Raw genomic sequence first — 18772 nt, forward strand, 5'->3', positions numbered from 1 at the left:
GAGTGTTATAATATCAATTGTTTTACATTACAATATCACAATGTGGTCAATACAATATCACACTTGTTTACTGTAATAGAAATAACACATGTAAGATGAAGAACTAGCGGGAGGAACCCTTTGAAATAGCACAAATATGCAAATGAAATTGTATTTTGAAATAGCACATTAATAGTAGCCTATGTGGGACTTGAACCCACATTCTTTGCGCATTGCACAATGCTCTACCGATTGAGCTAATAGGCTTTTATGATGAGGTGTTATAAAATGTAGCCACAAAGTATAAGAAAAATTGTTCATATTAATAGTTCTAGATACAGCAGCTTAACAAAAGACAACATATCCATCATCAGTTGTTCTTGTATTCATTAATCCATTAATGTCTTCTACTGCTCTTTCCTTCGTGTACATGTATTTTGCATCATCCACAGCAAAACCTCGAGCCAATCCGGAATCGTCAAGCAAATTCTTCAGATCATCTATAGAGACCTAAATCACAGCAAAATGTACAGAGTAATAAAATGTGAAATGTGACATAAAAACAGTTACAGGTCTACCAATTTGACAAGATATACATAAAGGCATGGCCCCGTATGAAAAGAAAACATCTGAAGGCATGACATCAGTTAGATGACAAACCCGAATTATATTGCTCCAGTTCTATCACATATATAATTTGCATACTCCTTGCACATACGATCTTTTGTCCATTCTGACTGCAAGTATTGAAGGTTATCAGTATAGAAAAACAATCAACTACCACCTGCATAAATCAGTACTTCAGTCACCCAGTCAGAAACAGAGGACAGGTTATTTTATCGCTAGAGGCCTCTTTACGCCGCTGAATATCTTAGGATTATTCGAAATTGTCAAGTCCATTTTCCTGATATTGAGAAACAATATGACAGGTTATTAGAAATAATGTATGAAGATTGAGTACCACTAATCTTCACATAAAATATCACAGCGTACAAATAAAAGTATCATAAGGTTTTCGTAAACAATCAGCCTTTCGAGAATTACTCATTCTACTCATTCAAAACTGTCATTTTCATTACTCATTCCTCAACTGCATTTTCACTATCGAACAATTAATATCGAAGAATTACTCATTCTACTCATGCTAACAATTTTGAACCCTAAATTTCACTATCGAACAATTAAAACCCTAATTTACGAGATTGAAACACTACGAATCCCTAATTTTCAAAATCGAACAATTTTGAACCCTAAATTTCACTATCGAACAATTAAAAACCTAATTTACGAGATTGAAACAATACGAAACCCTAATTTTCAAAATCGAACAATGTCGACTACTAAATTTCACAATCGAACAATTATAAACCTAATTTAAGAGATTGAAACAATACGAAACCCAATTGTATTGAAGATATCCCTAAATTCAAAAATTCCAGAGCATTAAGGCAAAAATGGTACCTGAATTATGCTCAAAACGCAATTGTATTGAAGATTGACCGTTATTCCTTCGTACTTTTGATTGATTCGCTAATTTAATACCTTGTTTTTTATTCAGTTTTAGAGAGAGAAAGTTTGAAGTAAATAAAAATGTCGTTCGTTATGATTTTTGAAGAAGGTCTGAGTGTGTTTTTTTAGTCTATTTGCGAGTGATACTCTTTAGAATAACGTGTGATATTTCATTCGTTACTCAATCCTCAAATATTTAGTAGTTCTCACCGGATCCCGACTCTATATATATATATATATATATATATATATATATATATATATATATATATATATATATATATATATATATATATATATATATATAGCATCAACAATAATTCGTTTGCTCCATATAATTGAATAATACCGTTTTTTATGCATGTAAATTTGTCATAAGAAAAGCTTGATAGAGACGGTTTTCACTATGTTAGGGAAAGACTGCTCTTACCCTTTTATGTGTTTTTCATGACTTTTTTTTAATGTTGATCGTTGCTTGAATTGAATCTTAACCTTATACATATTTCTATAATAAGTGTATCTAATTTACCTTCAAATCTATTTTATTACTCGTAGTACAATTTTTACTTTGAATTGTAAAACAATCGCATAATAAAGTTTTTCAAAACATTTACTCATTTGTCATAATATGATATTTCGATTCGCAATATAGTCGCAACTTTCTTTATCTTTTAATACTCCTTGAAAAATAGATATCAAACTTTGTGCTTATCAATAATTTATGAATATCTTATTTAAACTTTAAAATTAGTAGGAGAAATACATATGACATTCGAAAAATAAACATCGTATTATGTATAACTAAATATGACATTAGCAATAACAAAAGACGTAGGGGCATATTTCAGCGTTCATTTTACTCTTTACATGAGTAAATTCCATGTAGTACGTACTCCGTATTATGCATGGACATTTATCATAACCAAGTTCGGCCTAGGGCCTTTTAGCCTCATAAATCATAATACCTCATTTTTTTAATCGGAAGTTGTTATAAAATTGGATATTATAAATTTATCAAAGGTTTTTTTCCATCTAATTTAATAAAAAAATGAACAAATACTAATGAATAATTTTTTAATATTATTAAATTGAATATAATTAATCTCGTTTATACTAATAAAATTGTAAAATAAGTAATTAATTCTCATTTCTAATAAGAAAATCATATTCCTAATTATAATAGAAAAATTTTAAATAATTATTATCTCCTAATTCTAATAGTATAATTAGGAAAAAAAAAGCCTTAATAAGTTGTTAATTTATTTCCTATTTCTAATAGGAAAATTATATTTCTAATTATAATAGAAAAATAGTAAATAATTAATTATCTCCTAATTCTAATGCTAATAGTATAATTAGAAAAAAAAGGCATCTTTTAGTTATATATATTGATTGATTTGGTGTCTTGGAAGTTAGTGGGAATAGGACCCACATGCACTATCCTAATTACTTTAGGTGTTCTATGTTAATAGTCTTTCACCAATTTGAATTATCTCCTTTACTTTCTCTCCATTTTTTCTCTAATAGACTCTTATTTTAATATATTTTCTTTCTTCATTCATTAAAACATTACTTTTATGAACTAATTGGAACCACTAAATCGTTCTAAAATTTAATCCATATCGTTCGAAAGTAATGGAGGTCCATTTTTTTTCAAGTAATGGAGAGAATATAGACCGCTCTTTCACTTAGGATTGTGTTTGGTGTTCTTTGGTGAGTTTTGGTATTTTGGTTGTTTAGGGTGAAAACTTATATCCCACATCGATAGTATGATGGTGAAATATCATCTTTATAAGTTTCTTGAAAATATTATAGTACGAGGCTTTTTGGGATGGAGTCCAAGAATAAAATTGTGAGGGCTTTGCCCAAAGCGGACAATATAGGAAAATTCTGAGTACATATAACCTCGTTAGAAAATCTTAGTTCACATTCGTCCTCTAACATGCTTTGGTGTAACTTTGGTGTTCATGTTTTTAACATTGAATTTTCTAAAACTCATTAACAAAACTGTCCTTGCATTTCTTCAATCATTGACCTTTTTAGCATGCATATATAGACTGGGAAAGGTTCTTGACAAAAAGTACTGAAGACAATTGATGAACACTCCGTACTACTCTGTGCATTAAATAAATTTGAACACGGCATTCAGGCCTATTCGGGTTTGATGGGAAAGGTTATCTCAGGGCGGGTCAACATTGCGTCAATCAAAGCTTCGGCTGGGTCTCAGATCAACACGAATCATATCAGCTTTGTCAGATCTACTGATAATTGATACACACTCCTAACTAGTCTATGAAATAAATTGTATCATTATCAATAATTGTCAAATGACCCATCCAGATCGTTTTGTGGTGCAAAAAGCTTCACAATTTGTTGGTCAATATTAATGTAAACTTGAGACGTCCACTACACCGTTACTAAAGTCCTTGAATGTGTAAATTTCGTCCGGCGTTTACGTGAAATCGCCTGACCTAAAAAACAAATTAGCTTAATACATACCACATAGATCAAATATGAGCAAGCTCCATGACTTGCTCATATTTACCACATAGATCAAATATGACCCACATGCACATAGATCAAATATGAGCAAGCTACATGAATAAGTTTGCACATGGCATTCAGGCCCTGTATCATTATCAATGTTCAAATGACCCCATCTACTAGATAATTTTGTGGTCCAAAAGATTCCCAATTTGTTGCTCACAATGCTCGATCACTTGCTCAATATTAAAGTAAATAAAAAGACGTGTTCATAGACTTGAGAAGTCAACGTTGACTACAACTTTTCGAGGTCATCATAATTTCGTTTAACTGGAGTCCTTATATGGCTAAATTTCGTCTACCATTTACGCAAAATCACATGACCCGAAAAACAATTTGGCTTAATTACATACTCCATAGATCAACACAAAATCTCATAGTAAACGACCTTTTCAAAAAGACCTCTCACAGCCGATTAAAATAAGAGCAAGTTTGAAAAGCCCATCACAAGCAAGATTTGCTGATAGATCAAATATGTGCAAGCTCCATAACTTGCTTCTTGTTCTCTTATGCTTTAGCGTGACGAAGACCGCGCTTTCCACTGAGCTACCTATTTCAAAGCCGGGTTGCCAAACCAAATGTGGGAACGTGACTGTTCCCTATCCATTTGGCATTGGAGTCAGGCAAGACGGGTCACTATGTGCCCTTGCCAATTACTACAACGTCACGTGCAACACAACATATAGCCCGGCAAAGCCCTTCATTAGTACCGGCAACCTTGAAATAACCGAGATAATTGACACCAAAATGCGAATCAAGAACTCGGTGGATGAAAGGTGCTACAATAGCCAGCTATACAAAGCCGGTCAAACATGGATTGACTTACGGAGCTACCCGATTGTATTCTCTGATTCTGAAAACAAGTTTACAGCCGTTGGATGTAACACTGAGGCTTTAATTGGCGGTACCAGAGGCCGGAACTTCACAAGTGGATGCATCGCAACCTGTTCAGATTCATCTGAGGTGATTGATGGGTCATGCTCAGGGATTGGTTGCTGCCAGACCGCTATTCCTAAGGGTTTGAAAAGTTACGCAATAGGCTTAAGTGAGCTAAATAATGACACTGATGTTTTCAACTATAATCCCTGTAGTTATGGGTTTTTAGCCGAGTATACAGAATTCAACTTCAATGTTACGGATCTAAATGACGCTGGATTTTATAATAGAACTCAAGACAATGTCCCGATTGTGCTTGAATGGTACATTGGGGACGGTCAGACATGTGAGGAAGCTCAAAGTAACAAGTCTAGTTATGCCTGTCAAGCTAATACTAATTGTAGTCAGTTTGTGAGTGGCAGTTCAGTGGGGTACCGCTGTAGTTGCCTAGCTGGATATCAGGGTAATCCATATCTGGGTCCTGCTGGATGCACAGGTTCGTATGATGCTAAATTGATTAGTCTGAGGTCCATAAATAATCAAATTGATTATTTGTATGTGTTATATGAATGAGTCGATTTACTGCTAATGTATTCCGTAACTGTGTCCTGTTGGGTCCTAACAGTCGGATGTTAATTTTGCAGATATTGATGAATGTCTGAATCCGAAATTGAACAACTGCTCGGATATTTGTCTTAACAGCCCTGGAAGTTTCAAATGCTACTGCCCTAAAGGACATCATGGCGATGGTATGACCACCGGAAGTGGTTGTATTAGTAACAACTCCCAATTTGCTATCAAATTCAGCCTCGGTGAGTACTTGCCATCTATTAGTATTTGCATCTGAGTATTTCTCATTGGACTAACTTTGAGCAGGAAATTATTGCTTACAGGAATGAGCTTCGGAGTCTTAATCTGCATGTCATTTATGGCCTTGACATATTTTTCCATCAGGAAGAAGAAGCTTATCAAACTGAGAGAGAAATTCTTCGAGAATAATGGGGGAATGTTATTGAAACAACAACTTGCTCCTTACGAAGGGAAGGAGAAGAGCAACGGGTCATTCAAAATATACTCCTCACACGAACTAAGATCAATAACCGATAATTATAGTGAAGCTCGTATTTTAGGCAAGGGAGGTTACGGCATTGTATACAAAGGCATTTTAAAAGATGGTAGTGCAGTTGCAGTCAAAATGTCAAAATTCGTTGAAAAGACTCAAATTGAGCAATTCATCAACGAGGTCGCTATTCTCACTCAGATCAACCATCGGAATGTGGTGAGGCTCAAAGGATGCTGCTTGGAGACTGAAGTTCCGGTCCTAGTCTATGAGTACATCTCTAATGGAACATTATTCGAGCATATCCATAGAAAAGGAGGCGCTTATTGGCTTACCTGGAGAAATTGCATAAGGCTGGCCATGGAGGCAGCTAATGCTCTATCTTACCTACACTCAGCAGCATCGCCTCCAATTATACACAGAGATGTCAAGTCGTCCAACATTTTGATCGATGATAGCTTCAAAGCTAAGATATCTGATTTTGGGGCCTCAAGATTAATATCCATTGAGCAAACTGAAGTAACAACATTGGTGCTAGGGACACGAGGCTACTTGGATCCAGAGTACTTTCAAACAAGCGTGCTAACAGAAAAGAGTGATGTCTATAGCTTTGGAGTTCTTCTGGCTGAGCTACTTACCAAACAACTGCCTTTGAGCCTAGAGAGAAAAATCGAAGAGAGAAATTTGGCCGCGTATTTTCTCCACGCAATGAAAGAGGATCGGTTGTTGGAAGTCCTCGATCCTCAGTTAGTGAGCGAAGCAAGTGATGAAGAACAGCTCTTTGATGTGGCTAAGCTGGTGAAGAATTGTCTTAGTGTCAAAGGCGAAGACAGGCCTACTATGAGCGAAGTGGCCGCTCGTTTAGAGGGTTTGAAGAATCGAATAAATCATCCATGGTTGGGCCAGAGCTATGACGATTCAACGAGCCTACTAGGCCATCAGGATCTTTATCCCATTTGCTCAAGTGATAACAATCCAAGTACAGGGGAAGCATCAGGACAGAATGCTATGCTTATTGAAATGAGCCAACCTCGTTGATGTTGCTAAGCATATTGTCTCAATAATGGAAGCTTCAACTTTTTATGTGTTTTTTATTATAGCAATTAAGATGATTGCTAGGAATTACCCATTTTGCGTTTTCGGCATATGTATAGCAGTACATTGCTGAGTCACTGGTGGGACGCCCTCATCTGCTCGGGCCGCACCGCAATCCGGCCTCTTGATCCTGCTCATGTACATTCGAGTAGCAGAGTTAGAAATTGATTTAAAGTATTGAACATATGGCCTCTAAGCATTTCTTACTCATACGGTATTACTTATTAGCACCGTTTGAACCGTTAGAGCACCCACAATAGAGAGGATTGAGCCTCCTCTTAACCCTCTCTCTCCTCTAAGAGGACATCCTCTCTATTGTGGGAACTATGTCGGGTGTCCTCTTGTATAGAGAAAGATGGGTGCTTCCTCTACTTTTCGAGGAAAATAGAGGAAAGGAGACATAGACCCTTGTGCCCACAAGATCATGTTTATTTTAATTTATACTTTTAATTTATTATGGAAAAAAAAAAACTACTCAATATACTTTTAATTGTTATTGTACATTCATATTTGTTCGAACATATATGGACTATGTTTCAAGACTCGAATATAAACTAAAAATATGCATTACAATTTAAAGTTAAGTTTCATGTATTTTGTTTTATGAATTTTATATCTTACTTTGTATTATGAATTTGATGTATTTTGGTTTATGAATTTTATATGTTATTTAACTTAGCAACACAAACTTTTTTAAAATTAGTTTTATTAATTTATAAATTATTAGTTTTATTAATTAGTTTTATTAATTTTAAAAAAAAAAAATTATATCTTCTTTGGAGTGCTCTAAGCTGATTGAGAGAGTAGTTGACAGAATTAGGGCCATTGGTGCTCGTAAGCTGTCTTATGCAGGTAGATTGACATTAATTAAATCTGTTCTCAGCAATTTACATTGCTATTGGGCACGCATTTTTGTTTACCTGTGAGTATTCTAAATAAGGTTGAGGCTATTTGTCGTAGCTTCTTATGGCAAGGAAAAGAGGTTGCTCAGGGGTCTGCTCTAATTGCTTGGGACACTTGTTGTACTGAAAAGAAAAAAGGAGGTTTAGGTATCATTGATTTAAGAAGATGGAACTATGCTGCCTTGGGTAAATATATCTGGTGGATTGCCCAAAAGCTGACCACCTGTGGGTCAAGTGGATACATGCTGTGTATATGAAAACTGGGGGGTGGTGTGATTATGTTCCTACTGCTAGTTCAAGTTGGTCTTGGAGGAAGTTGTGCGCTGTTAAAGATAAATTGAAGTCTGGGTATTGTGGTGACTGGTGGCTTATGCAGGGAGGCATCTATAGTGTTAAAGCAGGTTATACTTGGTTGGGGCCTTCTCATAACAATGTCAATTGGATCCCTTTTGTGTGGAATAGGCTGAGTCCTCCTAAGCATTGTTTTATAGGGTGGCTTGTGGCTCATGGCAGGCTGCTTACCAGAGACAGGTTACACATGATGCTTATTTGTGAGGACACTGCTTGTTGTATTTGTGGCACTCAGGATGAATGTCATGCTCATTTGTTCTTTGAGTGTGCTTATAGCAGGGAATGCCTATTGTTGATTAATGCTCTCCTGAAGGTTAATGTTCCTACTGGGAATGTGATTCAGTGGTGGTTGAAACTTAGAATGAGGAGTCTTTTAAGAAAATAGATGATTGGTGCAATCATTCAGGCGCTAGTTTACAGGTTATGGGGCATGAGGAACAAATGCAGGGTTGAAGGGGTGCTGCTTAGGCCAAGGAATCTGGTTTTATTGGTACAACAGGATGTCAGACTAAGGCTCCACGGCTTAAATAGCTGTGCCAAGATTAGTGAGGAGTACAAAGCATGGATTTAAGGTTTTATTGTTTATTTTATTTTGAAGCATGCTTGATGGTTGTATGAAAACAAAAAACAGTTGATGTAATTGTTGGTGATCTCTTTTGGTATAATATAACTTACATTTTACCAAAAAAAAAAAAAATTTATAAATTATTAACATAATATAAAGTAACCCATGATATTAAATATAAAAATAAAAAAAAGTAATATAAGAGGATCCTCTCTATTGTGGTGGGGAAAAAGATGTAGTAGAAATGAAGAGGATGTAGATAGTAGGAAATGAGGTGGATGAAAGAGGGAATGAGGTGTCAAAAAAATAGAAAGAAAGAGAAAAAATAAGAGGATGAAACCATCCTCTCTATTGTGGGTGCTCTTAGAGCCAAGGCTAGCTCAAGGTAGCCGTTGCCTATCAATTATTGCCAACAATATCTCCATACCATATTTGTATATATCATACTTGATTTCCCCCCGTAAATATAGCGATCTCATCAATGTATATATAGCTAACATATTCATTATTTGTAATAGCACAGAATTTGAATGCAATAATATTATTCTCTATATCATTCAATCATTGATTCGTAATATGGTATCAGCTTCAGGTTTCCTAATTCTCTAAAATATTCTTTTCTCTTCACACGTTTCCTCTGTTTTCTCTCAAAAAATATGACGAATTATGGCATCAATTAATCGAATTGACAAACACTCCTTCTTATCGCTCCGTCATCGTCTTTAGGTATTAAGTTCCCTATATCTCATTATGTTAATTATGCTATGTTTTCACCTAATCATCAAATTTTCTTAACAGATGTGACCAAAAATCACGAGCCTAGTGTTTTAAAGAAGCCGTGCAGGTTCCCGAATGGCAGAATGCTATGAAACTCAAAATAGAGGCGCTCAAAAAGAATAATGCATGGACACTCGAGACACTACCTCCTAACAAGAAGGCGATTGGTTTAAAATGGGTTTAAAATTAAGTATAATGTCGATGGTACAATTGAACAATATAAAGCTAGATTAGTAGTCATGGGCAATCGACAAATCGAAGGGGTCAACTACAATGAAACTTTTTCTCCCACAATTAAACTCGTCAATGTTCGCACATCACTTGTCATCGTTGCCGCCAAGAATTGGACCTTACACCAAATGGACGTCCACAACGCATTTCTTCATGGGTATCTCCAGAAGAGGTAAACCACCTCCGGGATTACATCCTTCAAACGATGAAAAGGTTTGCCGTCTGCGAAAATCTCTTTACGGCCCCGCCAAACACCGCGATGTTGGTATGCTAAGCTCGCCTCTGCCTTAATTACCTATTGTCGACGATCTTGTCTATATGAAAGACCTAGAAGTACTCTAATACATTTCCTTGGCCTCGAGATTACCCGTAACAGCACCAGGATTTTTATGTCTCGACGAAAGTATGCTCTCGATATCCTTACTGAAGCCGGATTACTCGGCTCTAAACCAGCGTTTGTTCCCATGGAGCCAAATCATCGATCAGCCCTCTCCACCGCCAAACCGTTACAAGATCCACAACAGTACCGTCGCTTGGTGGGACGTCTGCTATATCTCTCTATCACTCACTCAGAACTCATCTATTCCGTTCAAATATTGGCCCAATTTATGCATGCTCCGACAAAAGATCATTGGAATATCGAGCTCTAGGTTGTGAAATATCTAAATAATTCTTCGAGTCAATAAATTCTACTTCGTTCAGATAGGAATCTTAATCTTAATTCTTATTGCGACGCCGACTATGCTACTTCGTTCAAATAGCAATCTTAATCTTAATGCTTCGTTCAGATAGCTTTAATATAATACTTCGAGCAAACATTATATAAAGACTATGCTAGCTACCCAACTAGCCGGCGATTCTTAACCGCATGCATTGTGTTTCTCGGCTCCTCACCCATCTCATGGAAAACAAAGAAACAAACAATCGTTTCTAGATCGTCTGCTCAAGCGGAATATCGCGCCATGGCCTATACAACGTGTGAATTAAAATGGATCAAAGAGTTACTCAGCTTCCTTGGTACTTCGCACAAACAGCTGGCCTATACGATTACATTGCGATAGTCAATACGCTCTCTACATTGCACGGAATCCGGTATTTCTGTTATGCGCGGAAGCGTGTTGAGACGATATAATAAACAATAGCAAAATAAAGAACACAAGAATTTACGTGGTTCACTATCAATATGATAGCTACGTCCACAAGGCCAGAGAAATATTTCACTATGTAGGAGAGAATTACAGATTATAAAAGACGAGCCCTCAAACTTGCCTCACCAAGTTTTCTACCTTTCTCTCTTAATTAACCTAGAATATAGTCGGGTCTTTATATAGTATTATTCCACCCAAAACTATGTACCTAAACTAATTAGGGAATTGGAAAAGTAAAAACTATTTAACAAAACATTAAACTATGGAAAACGTCTTTAGCCAAATACAAAAGACTAACATAAGAGATATGAAAGTCTAATGGGACCCACCAATTTCCTAATTAGAAACAAGTCACGTAACACCACAAAACGCACGAAGCTCAATCAACAGAGATACGCGCGACTTGTGTGAGGCACTGCTCTCCTTCACATGTCTTTGTATTTCTACTCTTACTTCCTTAGTTTATTTCTTTTGCTCCACATTTTAATCTCACTCTCATATACCTAAAACCGAATACGACTCGGACGAGTCATATTCTAACAATGTCCACCTGACTCGGACAGTCGGATCTACAAACAACTTCCAGTCAACTGAGCCCTCCATCATAGTCACACTATGATTGCCGATACCAGTCTCAAACCATGAGACGCCGTGTTAGCTCCACCTTAGCCAAGATGAGCTACACTATAGCCAGAACCCGACCCACGCCGGAGTCTAATGCCTACGCCGAGGCATGGACACCCCCGTCGGGGCTCCTCCTTGTGCTCTCACCGGAGCACTCACACCCTCGCCAAGGTGATCCTGCGCCCTCACCGGGACGCGCTAGCTAACTGGTGACTCCATATAAAATCACCTCTCAACCCAACATCTTCAGGCTTTGACTTGTTGCTCGAGACAAAATAGCTACCTTTTAGTATACAAGGCTCGAAATTTCCAAACCTTATCATACCACTCCGCAACTGAAAGACTCTTTGTTGTTCTTCTTGACGATCTGTTTTATCAACCCGACCTTTAGGAGTATCCCTTAACTCCACCTTCCCGTTGACACAATCATCCTCAACACAAGACGAACTCTTCAATCCGGTTGTTGAACTTCTTCTTGTTGATCCTGATCCATCGACCACTAGAGCCTCGGCAAGCTCCACCTCACCTTCGACATCATCAACTATCAAACCAGAAGCAAGATTCAACCCCTCTAGACCAACATGCCTAGTATGACTCACCTCTACGTTACCACAATGTTTAGAAGGTGAAATCCCCCTAGTCAATGCCTTACCTTGTAAAAGATACAAGCTACCTGCACTTGACTTCACACCACGAAGCAACTCCCATGGACCCTTGCACACACTCAATACTCCACCTTCTCCTTGAAATCGAAAACCCCTCCTGTCTAACATTCCAAGAGAAATAAGATTACTCTTAAGTTGTGGAACATGCCTTACACCCTTGAGATAGCTCATCTAGCTCATCTAGCTCTCTGTTGAGCCTAAACTTCCTTGCTCCATTGCTCACAGAGAACTGACTTTGTAGGTAATCCCAGATTTCTTTTGCAGTTTTGACGTACATAACTGACCTTTTGATAGGCAGTTCCACATTGTCTAGGATCCAAGTGATAAGAAGGCAGTTGCAAGTGTCCCAAGCTGCTTCTCTGAATGCATCATTTTTGGGTTTCTTCACAACTCCAGTTAGAAATCCCAGTTTCCTCTTAGAGCAGACGGCAATCTCCATTTGCCTCTTCCATTCCAGGTAGTTTTCAATACCAGAAAGTTTGGTGTCAACTACAACTGGATGGGTGCTCTCTGCAGGGTGCAGGTAGAGAGGATCCGTGGGATCCATAGTGAGAGAGTTAGTTCCTGAATTTGTTGAAGTGTTTGTGGAAGCATCAGTTACCACTGTGTTATTTAGGTTAGTCATTGTTGACATTTGTTGATGTTGTGTTTTTGAGAGTTAAGAAAGAAGTTGAGTTTTCCTGGGTTTCAAAGAGCAAACTCAGCTCCTTTAAATAGATTAAAGTTGAAAGCCAGGTAGTTGAGGATGAGTAAATGCTCTCCTTTTTGTGTGGTTATCAGTCCCCTCCTTCCTGGGCTCTGATACCATGAAGAGTTTAATTATGTAACAGGAGGTAGAGAACTCATCAAGAAGTTTGAGCAGAATGAGATTGAGTTGCATTAAGTGTAGTAGTTGTGTATATTCAAAAGTGGTAATGAAGTAAATACAAGGCAGAGTATATATGCATCATACAGCTAAGGCACAAGCTATTGACTGATGGACAAAGCATTGGTCCGGATAAAACATGTGACCTAGAAGACCTTAGTACACTGTCCTACTCACAAGTCCTTTTCACCTTTAATCACAGTGCATCCTTTTTCCTAGTTCTAGGATTGTAGGTGATCCTACTTTGTACTATAGAAAGATTTTGTGCAGTCCTAGGATTGTCTTCTTTACACTACGCATCAAGATTCAGTACGGAGGAAGCCATTTCCAATTTCAATTAACATTATTAAGATTCAGCAAAACAATATTAATTCAACATTTAATCAAATTCATCGCCGTCAACCACCATTGTCGAAGTACGGTGTTCGTCTGCTGGCACGTTGTTCATCTATTTTGCCGGTGTACATGGTGCCCTCGGCGCCGGGAGGGGTTGCCGGGGCAGGTAGGGTGGGGGAGGGTGGCCGGTGCAATGAGGGTGTTGGGGTGATTGGGAGGGGAGGATGAGATGCGTTTATTTTTTAGGTTTTTCATTTTTGTTTTGGTGGATGTGAGAAATGAGATGGGTATAGTTGGAATAAGGGGGAAAAATGTGCGGAATTTAGTAAAATGGCGTGCGGGATTTAGCACGTCCCTATAATTATTGATTCTCAAAAAATTCAACTACCCAACATAGCAAGTGTATAAAAAATACAACATAACATTCTACAACCCAATACATAATACTACACAAAAAAAGTGAGAAACCTTAATAAATTATAGAGTAATTTAATAATTACTCACTTTTAGAAACCACTTTTCTAAAATTACTCCCTTTTGAAAACTTTTTAATAATTTACTCCCATGAAATGTTCTCAGGTCAAAAATTGCACCCAATTTGACACTCCGGTGACATATTCCGTCAATATTTGAAATTTCTGATTTTAAGTCTACTTTTATGACGAAAATGCCCTTCTTTCATCTTTTATATACTTCATGTCTTCTCTCTCCCTTATACTTCTCACTTCATTCATCCACTTCAATTCTTCCCTTTTCTTATAATTTTCCCCAATTAAGATTGATTGGGGTTTCAAACCCAGAAATTAGGGGCTTTGATCCCAGAAATTAAGGTGTTTTCTTGTGTCGTACTGTCGTGTACCCCATTCGAGAAGCTCTTTGCTTGTGTCGTCTTTGTGCACAGTCACCTCGATAAAGCAGAGGCAATCCGTCTTCGGTCCAGTAGCTGTCTCAATAGCATTCACCAGTTCCTCTTCGCAAAATACCTGTTGGTTTAATGCCGACCCAAAGACTTCGCCAGATACGAGTAACACAAATCCTCAAATAATGTTCTTCACAAAATACTTGTATGAGTTGTATCCACCATAGTTGATCAGGAAGATGATGGTCTTCTGACCACATAGTCACCTAGAAAAATCATGAATAAATTCAATCAGCAAGGTAAAAATGCAATCTTGGTGTTTCATGAATGGTTAATTGAGATACAAGAACCAAGGATAAACTTCTTACCTGAAAACTACCATCTCCAATGAATGCAAGAACTCGCTTTTCAGGAACCGCTTGTGCATAGCCAAGAGTAGCCCCAAATGACCATCCAATTGATCCATACTGCATCTGGAACTCGTATCTAATATTGAATTAATTAAACATTAATACAAAGCAATAAAGTTCAACCCAAATTAATTTGGGGGAGATTTTAGGGTTAAATTTTGAGTTTGAATATGTTAAATCTGAAAGATGAAGTAAACAGTGAGAAGGTGGGTTGTTTAAAGCTAATGTCTAAATATTAACATAGGGGCATAACGGTCTTAAAACACAACTTTTCACCTTTTTTTTTTTTTTTTTTTTTTTTTTTTTTGGCAACTGACAAGAAAGATTCCTACAGCATCCTAGCTTCCTTCGCAAGCTAGACTTTTCACCTTAAAGTCTAATTGGGTGCAATTTTTAACCTGACAATATTTTATGGGAGTAAATTATTAAAAAGTTTTCAAAAGAGAGTAATTTTAGAAAAGTGGTTTCTAAAAGGGAGTAATTATTAAATTACTCTAAATTATAACCCATACAATCAAATCATCAATAAAATAAAGAGTATTGCAAAGATTGAGCATCAACTAATAATAATGAAAAAAGAATCCAAATTAGTTCAGAAGTTTGGTATCCAGATAGCAGGTGTATGGTTTTGGTAATCAATACACAAACTCATGAATAGTATTGCAGAGAGAGAAAAAGTGAGTACTTTGTGAGGTAAAATGATATCCGTCACTCAAGAGTAACGGATATGTGCCGTCACAAACAAGAATTTGTGTTTGGTAATTGGGTCTGCAATAGCTCGATTATGATGCTTTAACATTAGTAAAATTGCAGATCCACATTAAACTCGTGTCATTAATAATTAGCAACAATGAGTTGACGAAGGAGCAAAAATAGAGGCACAAAACAACTTACCTCAAGTTAGTAGATTTAGAGAAGAACTTTGACGATTCCTGCCTAAAACGATGAATTTACCTTAACCTACACTTGATAAGAGTCAAAAGTACGCGAGTCATTCAAGGGGTTTGTATCCCATGAACGCAAACAATTAGCGTAATGAGTAATGACAAAGGAAATCGTACAAAATTAAATTTTGTTGGCGTATACATTAATAGAGGCCGTTGGTTTCGTCTATACATGTTTCAATTGTGAGCCAATGAATCCAATGAAGATATTCCAATTTCACCTTGCGAAATGAGAAATGCGTACAACCTGAATACAATATATATTGATTCAAAAGCTTTAGATATATAGATTATCATTGAAACATCATATGATAATAAATGGTTTCAGGGAAACTAAACTCGAAGAAATAATATACTCGTACTAAACTGGGAACTAATATCAGTATTACGCAGCAAGTAGAGGATACAATTTGAAGAGGTTTTTTGGGGCAACTATGATTAGTTAAGTAAAGAACCAATTCTGTACAGCCGTACAAGAGGCTAAGTAAATTAAAATCTTATACCCATGAAATGTGTTACGTAATTGGTTATAGGTTAAAAAATGGTAGAGAAGACTTATAGAATCACGATGCTTACCACGATAAGAACTTTAATAGAGATCTTTATATTATAGGAGAAACAATTCACGGACCAAGAAACGCCGTATTCAATCAATCAAACCAAAAACTGCAAAACTGGGATTAAATCATGACGCAAAATACACACAAATAAATTAAAGATATTATAAACTTCACAAAAACACAAATTAAACTATTCATTAACAGCGTCTACCTTTAGGCAACTGTTGGACCTTTAGTCCTAATTAGTTGTTTTGATAATGACAGTAATGATTTGTATGTGGACTTAATATTATAAACATATGCGTGTAATTGTGTGCTTAAGTCTTAATTTAGAAAAGCGAACGATTATGAAAGCTTGAAGTATTGGACCAAGGAGGTTTTACTTCAAAGACATTTGATCGTAATGTTCAAGATCAAGACCAAATAACAACCACGAGACTCAAGATGAGAGACTTGTGAAGAGACGATTCGTTCATCAAGATCTATCAAGATTAGATAGTATAGGTCGTCATCCGGTAATGGTTTTACTTTGTTTTATTTAAAGGTTAGTGAAGTTATGACCTCATAGCCATAACTTCACTGCTAGACAAAAATGATGCGTTAATTTTTGGAAAATATATTTTTAATGTTTTATAAAAATAAGAGAGTATTTATATAATTGGAATTATTTAATAAGAATTTAAGTTGAATAAACTATTGGTTTGTAACACGATATTTATGTCGTCATGCAACCTAGGGTTTCAACTAAATTCTATCTCGATTTGTTGTGCTCTGATACCAAATGTAAGATTAACTTTATGATTTCAATAATGAAATCAGTCCCAAGATACAATATAGATTTGAATTAATTCAACCCTTTCATATACAATTAAGAGATGGAATAAAGACTAACCTTGGTCCATGTCTTACAGACGCAATCAATTCAATAAGAAGTATAATTAAGACGATTGATTCTCCTCCTTAACCCCTGTGTCTTTCACTTTTCACTTCTTTTATGTACGTATGTTCTTTTGTGTTTTTTTTATCAGGATGAATGAATTATGTCTGTTAACCTCCTGTATAAATAAATATACTACGTACCTTTTCGCACAACCGAAACCCGATCGTACCTTTTCGTGAAAGACGGGATATGTTAGGGTAAGGTAAGAGGGAATAATAATTCCCGGACTTTATTTACATTAATTGAATCCGATCCATCACGGAATCGTCTTTTATATTAAAGTCTCGTAATATTTAATATGAGTTTAACTTGCATTTAAACCCGAAACACTTTAGGCCACTTGAATATAATTAAATATTCTAACAATATCCATTTTAAAAAATCCCGAAATTAGATATCCAATATCCAAAACAAATGTTTCGGATATCCAATGTTCAGGTATTCAAAATAATCGGATCGGATGCAGATATCCATCGGATATCCATATTTTTGAATTTACTTTAAAATTAAGTTTGAAACACGATTATATTCACTTACATGATGATTTTCTTTAGTATTCTTACTCTAGTGTTCTCGACATTTTCTCTAATATTTTAAATAACTAAGTTGTTATATCAAATAAAATTTTATTTTTCTCGAAATTATACTAGAAAAATATAGTTTCGGATCGGATCGGATATCCACCGATGGCGGTTACAAATGCTCTTGCCCCAAAGGTCAGGATGGTGATGGCTTCAGGAATGGAACTCGTTGTACGATCTCTATAAGACACACCATTAAGCTATTTGCTGTGGAATTCAGTCTAGGTATTACAACTTTTTCGTTTCTTTCACTAGACTCCGTAGTTTTAAGTTCGATTGCTTAATTAATGTGATTAATTTTTGTACTTGTATTAATTGAATATGAATGAGCTTTACACAAGAGGTTAATTTTGCCAAGTTATATTGTTTCTGAACATTTTATACATTTGATCCATCTATTTATTTATAATTTGTTTATATTGACACAATAACGGAAAATGCTTGCAGCGATGAGCTTTGGAGTCTTAATGTGTACTGTGTGAGTGTGTCTCATGTATCACCTTCATATTCTTTTCCAAGAGGAGGAGGAAGATTGTGAAACAAAGAGAGAAATTGTTTAAGCAGAATGGCGGTGTAATGTTGAAACAACAACTTTCTCTTTCGGAAGGCAACAGTGACAAGTCCTTCAAAATATACACCTCAAAGGAATTAAGAGCAATAACTGATAACTACAATCAAAACTGCATTATAGGCCAAGGAGGTTGTGGCGTTGTGTACAAAGGCATCTTAAAGAATAATACTCCAATCGCTGTAAAAACATCCAAATTTGTCGATCAAACTCAAATCGAGCAATTCATCAATGAAGTCGTTATCCTCACTCAAATCTGCCATCAAAATGTGGTGACACTCTTAGGGTGTTGTTTAGAGACTAAAGTTCCTGTGTTGGTTTACGAGTACATCATCAATGTCACGCTGTTCGAGCATATTCATAGAGTTAGAGGAACTCGTTGG

General features: G+C 36.3%; 3 protein-coding genes across 3 annotated transcripts; 2 read left to right on the plus strand and 1 right to left on the minus strand.

Annotated features, from left to right (window-relative positions):
• Positions 1-4262: 4262 nt before the first annotated feature.
• LOC141599179 (wall-associated receptor kinase 5-like) lies at positions 4263-7260 on the plus strand. The gene is made up of 3 exons (XM_074419118.1): positions 4263-5404; positions 5553-5720; positions 5802-7260. Exons 1-3 carry the CDS (start codon positions 4507-4509, stop codon positions 7004-7006), a joined length of 2271 nt encoding a protein of 756 aa, XP_074275219.1. The 5' UTR covers positions 4263-4506; the 3' UTR covers positions 7007-7260.
• A 958-nt stretch (positions 7261-8218) lies between these two features.
• On the plus strand, positions 8219-8701 carry LOC141600615 (uncharacterized). Its single transcript, XM_074420859.1, has one exon. The coding sequence runs from the start codon at positions 8219-8221 to the stop codon at positions 8699-8701; it is 483 nt and encodes a 160-aa protein (XP_074276960.1).
• A 5629-nt stretch (positions 8702-14330) lies between these two features.
• LOC141600616 (pyruvate decarboxylase 2-like) lies at positions 14331-17820 on the minus strand. The gene is made up of 4 exons (XM_074420860.1): positions 17804-17820; positions 14755-14872; positions 14590-14652; positions 14331-14510 (listed from the first exon to the last, which is right to left on the minus strand). The coding sequence occupies exons 1-4, from the start codon at positions 17818-17820 to the stop codon at positions 14331-14333; spliced, it is 378 nt and encodes a 125-aa protein (XP_074276961.1).
• Positions 17821-18772: the final 952 nt, after the last annotated feature.

This window comes from Silene latifolia, chromosome 9, assembly GCF_048544455.1.
Source record: "Silene latifolia isolate original U9 population chromosome 9, ASM4854445v1, whole genome shotgun sequence".
NCBI classification, from domain to species: domain Eukaryota; kingdom Viridiplantae; phylum Streptophyta; class Magnoliopsida; order Caryophyllales; family Caryophyllaceae; genus Silene; species Silene latifolia.

Coding starts and splice junctions, on each gene's coding strand:
- LOC141599179 (XM_074419118.1), top strand. CDS start 4,507: ATGTGCAAGCTCCATAACTTGCTTCTTGTTCTCTTATGCTTTAGCGTG. Junction 5,405..5,552: donor GGGTCCTGCTGGATGCACAG/GTTCGTATGATG, acceptor TTAATTTTGCAG/ATATTGATGAATGTCTGAAT. Junction 5,721..5,801: donor TGCTATCAAATTCAGCCTCG/GTGAGTACTTGC, acceptor TATTGCTTACAG/GAATGAGCTTCGGAGTCTTA.
- LOC141600615 (XM_074420859.1), top strand. CDS start 8,219: ATGAAAACTGGGGGGTGGTGTGATTATGTTCCTACTGCTAGTTCAAGT.
- LOC141600616 (XM_074420860.1), bottom strand. Junction 14,653..14,754: donor TTGGAGATGGTAGTTTTCAG/GTAAGAAGTTTA, acceptor TGATTTTTCTAG/GTGACTATGTGGTCAGAAGA. Junction 14,511..14,589: donor GGTGGATACAACTCATACAA/GTATTTTGTGAA, acceptor TTAAACCAACAG/GTATTTTGCGAAGAGGAACT.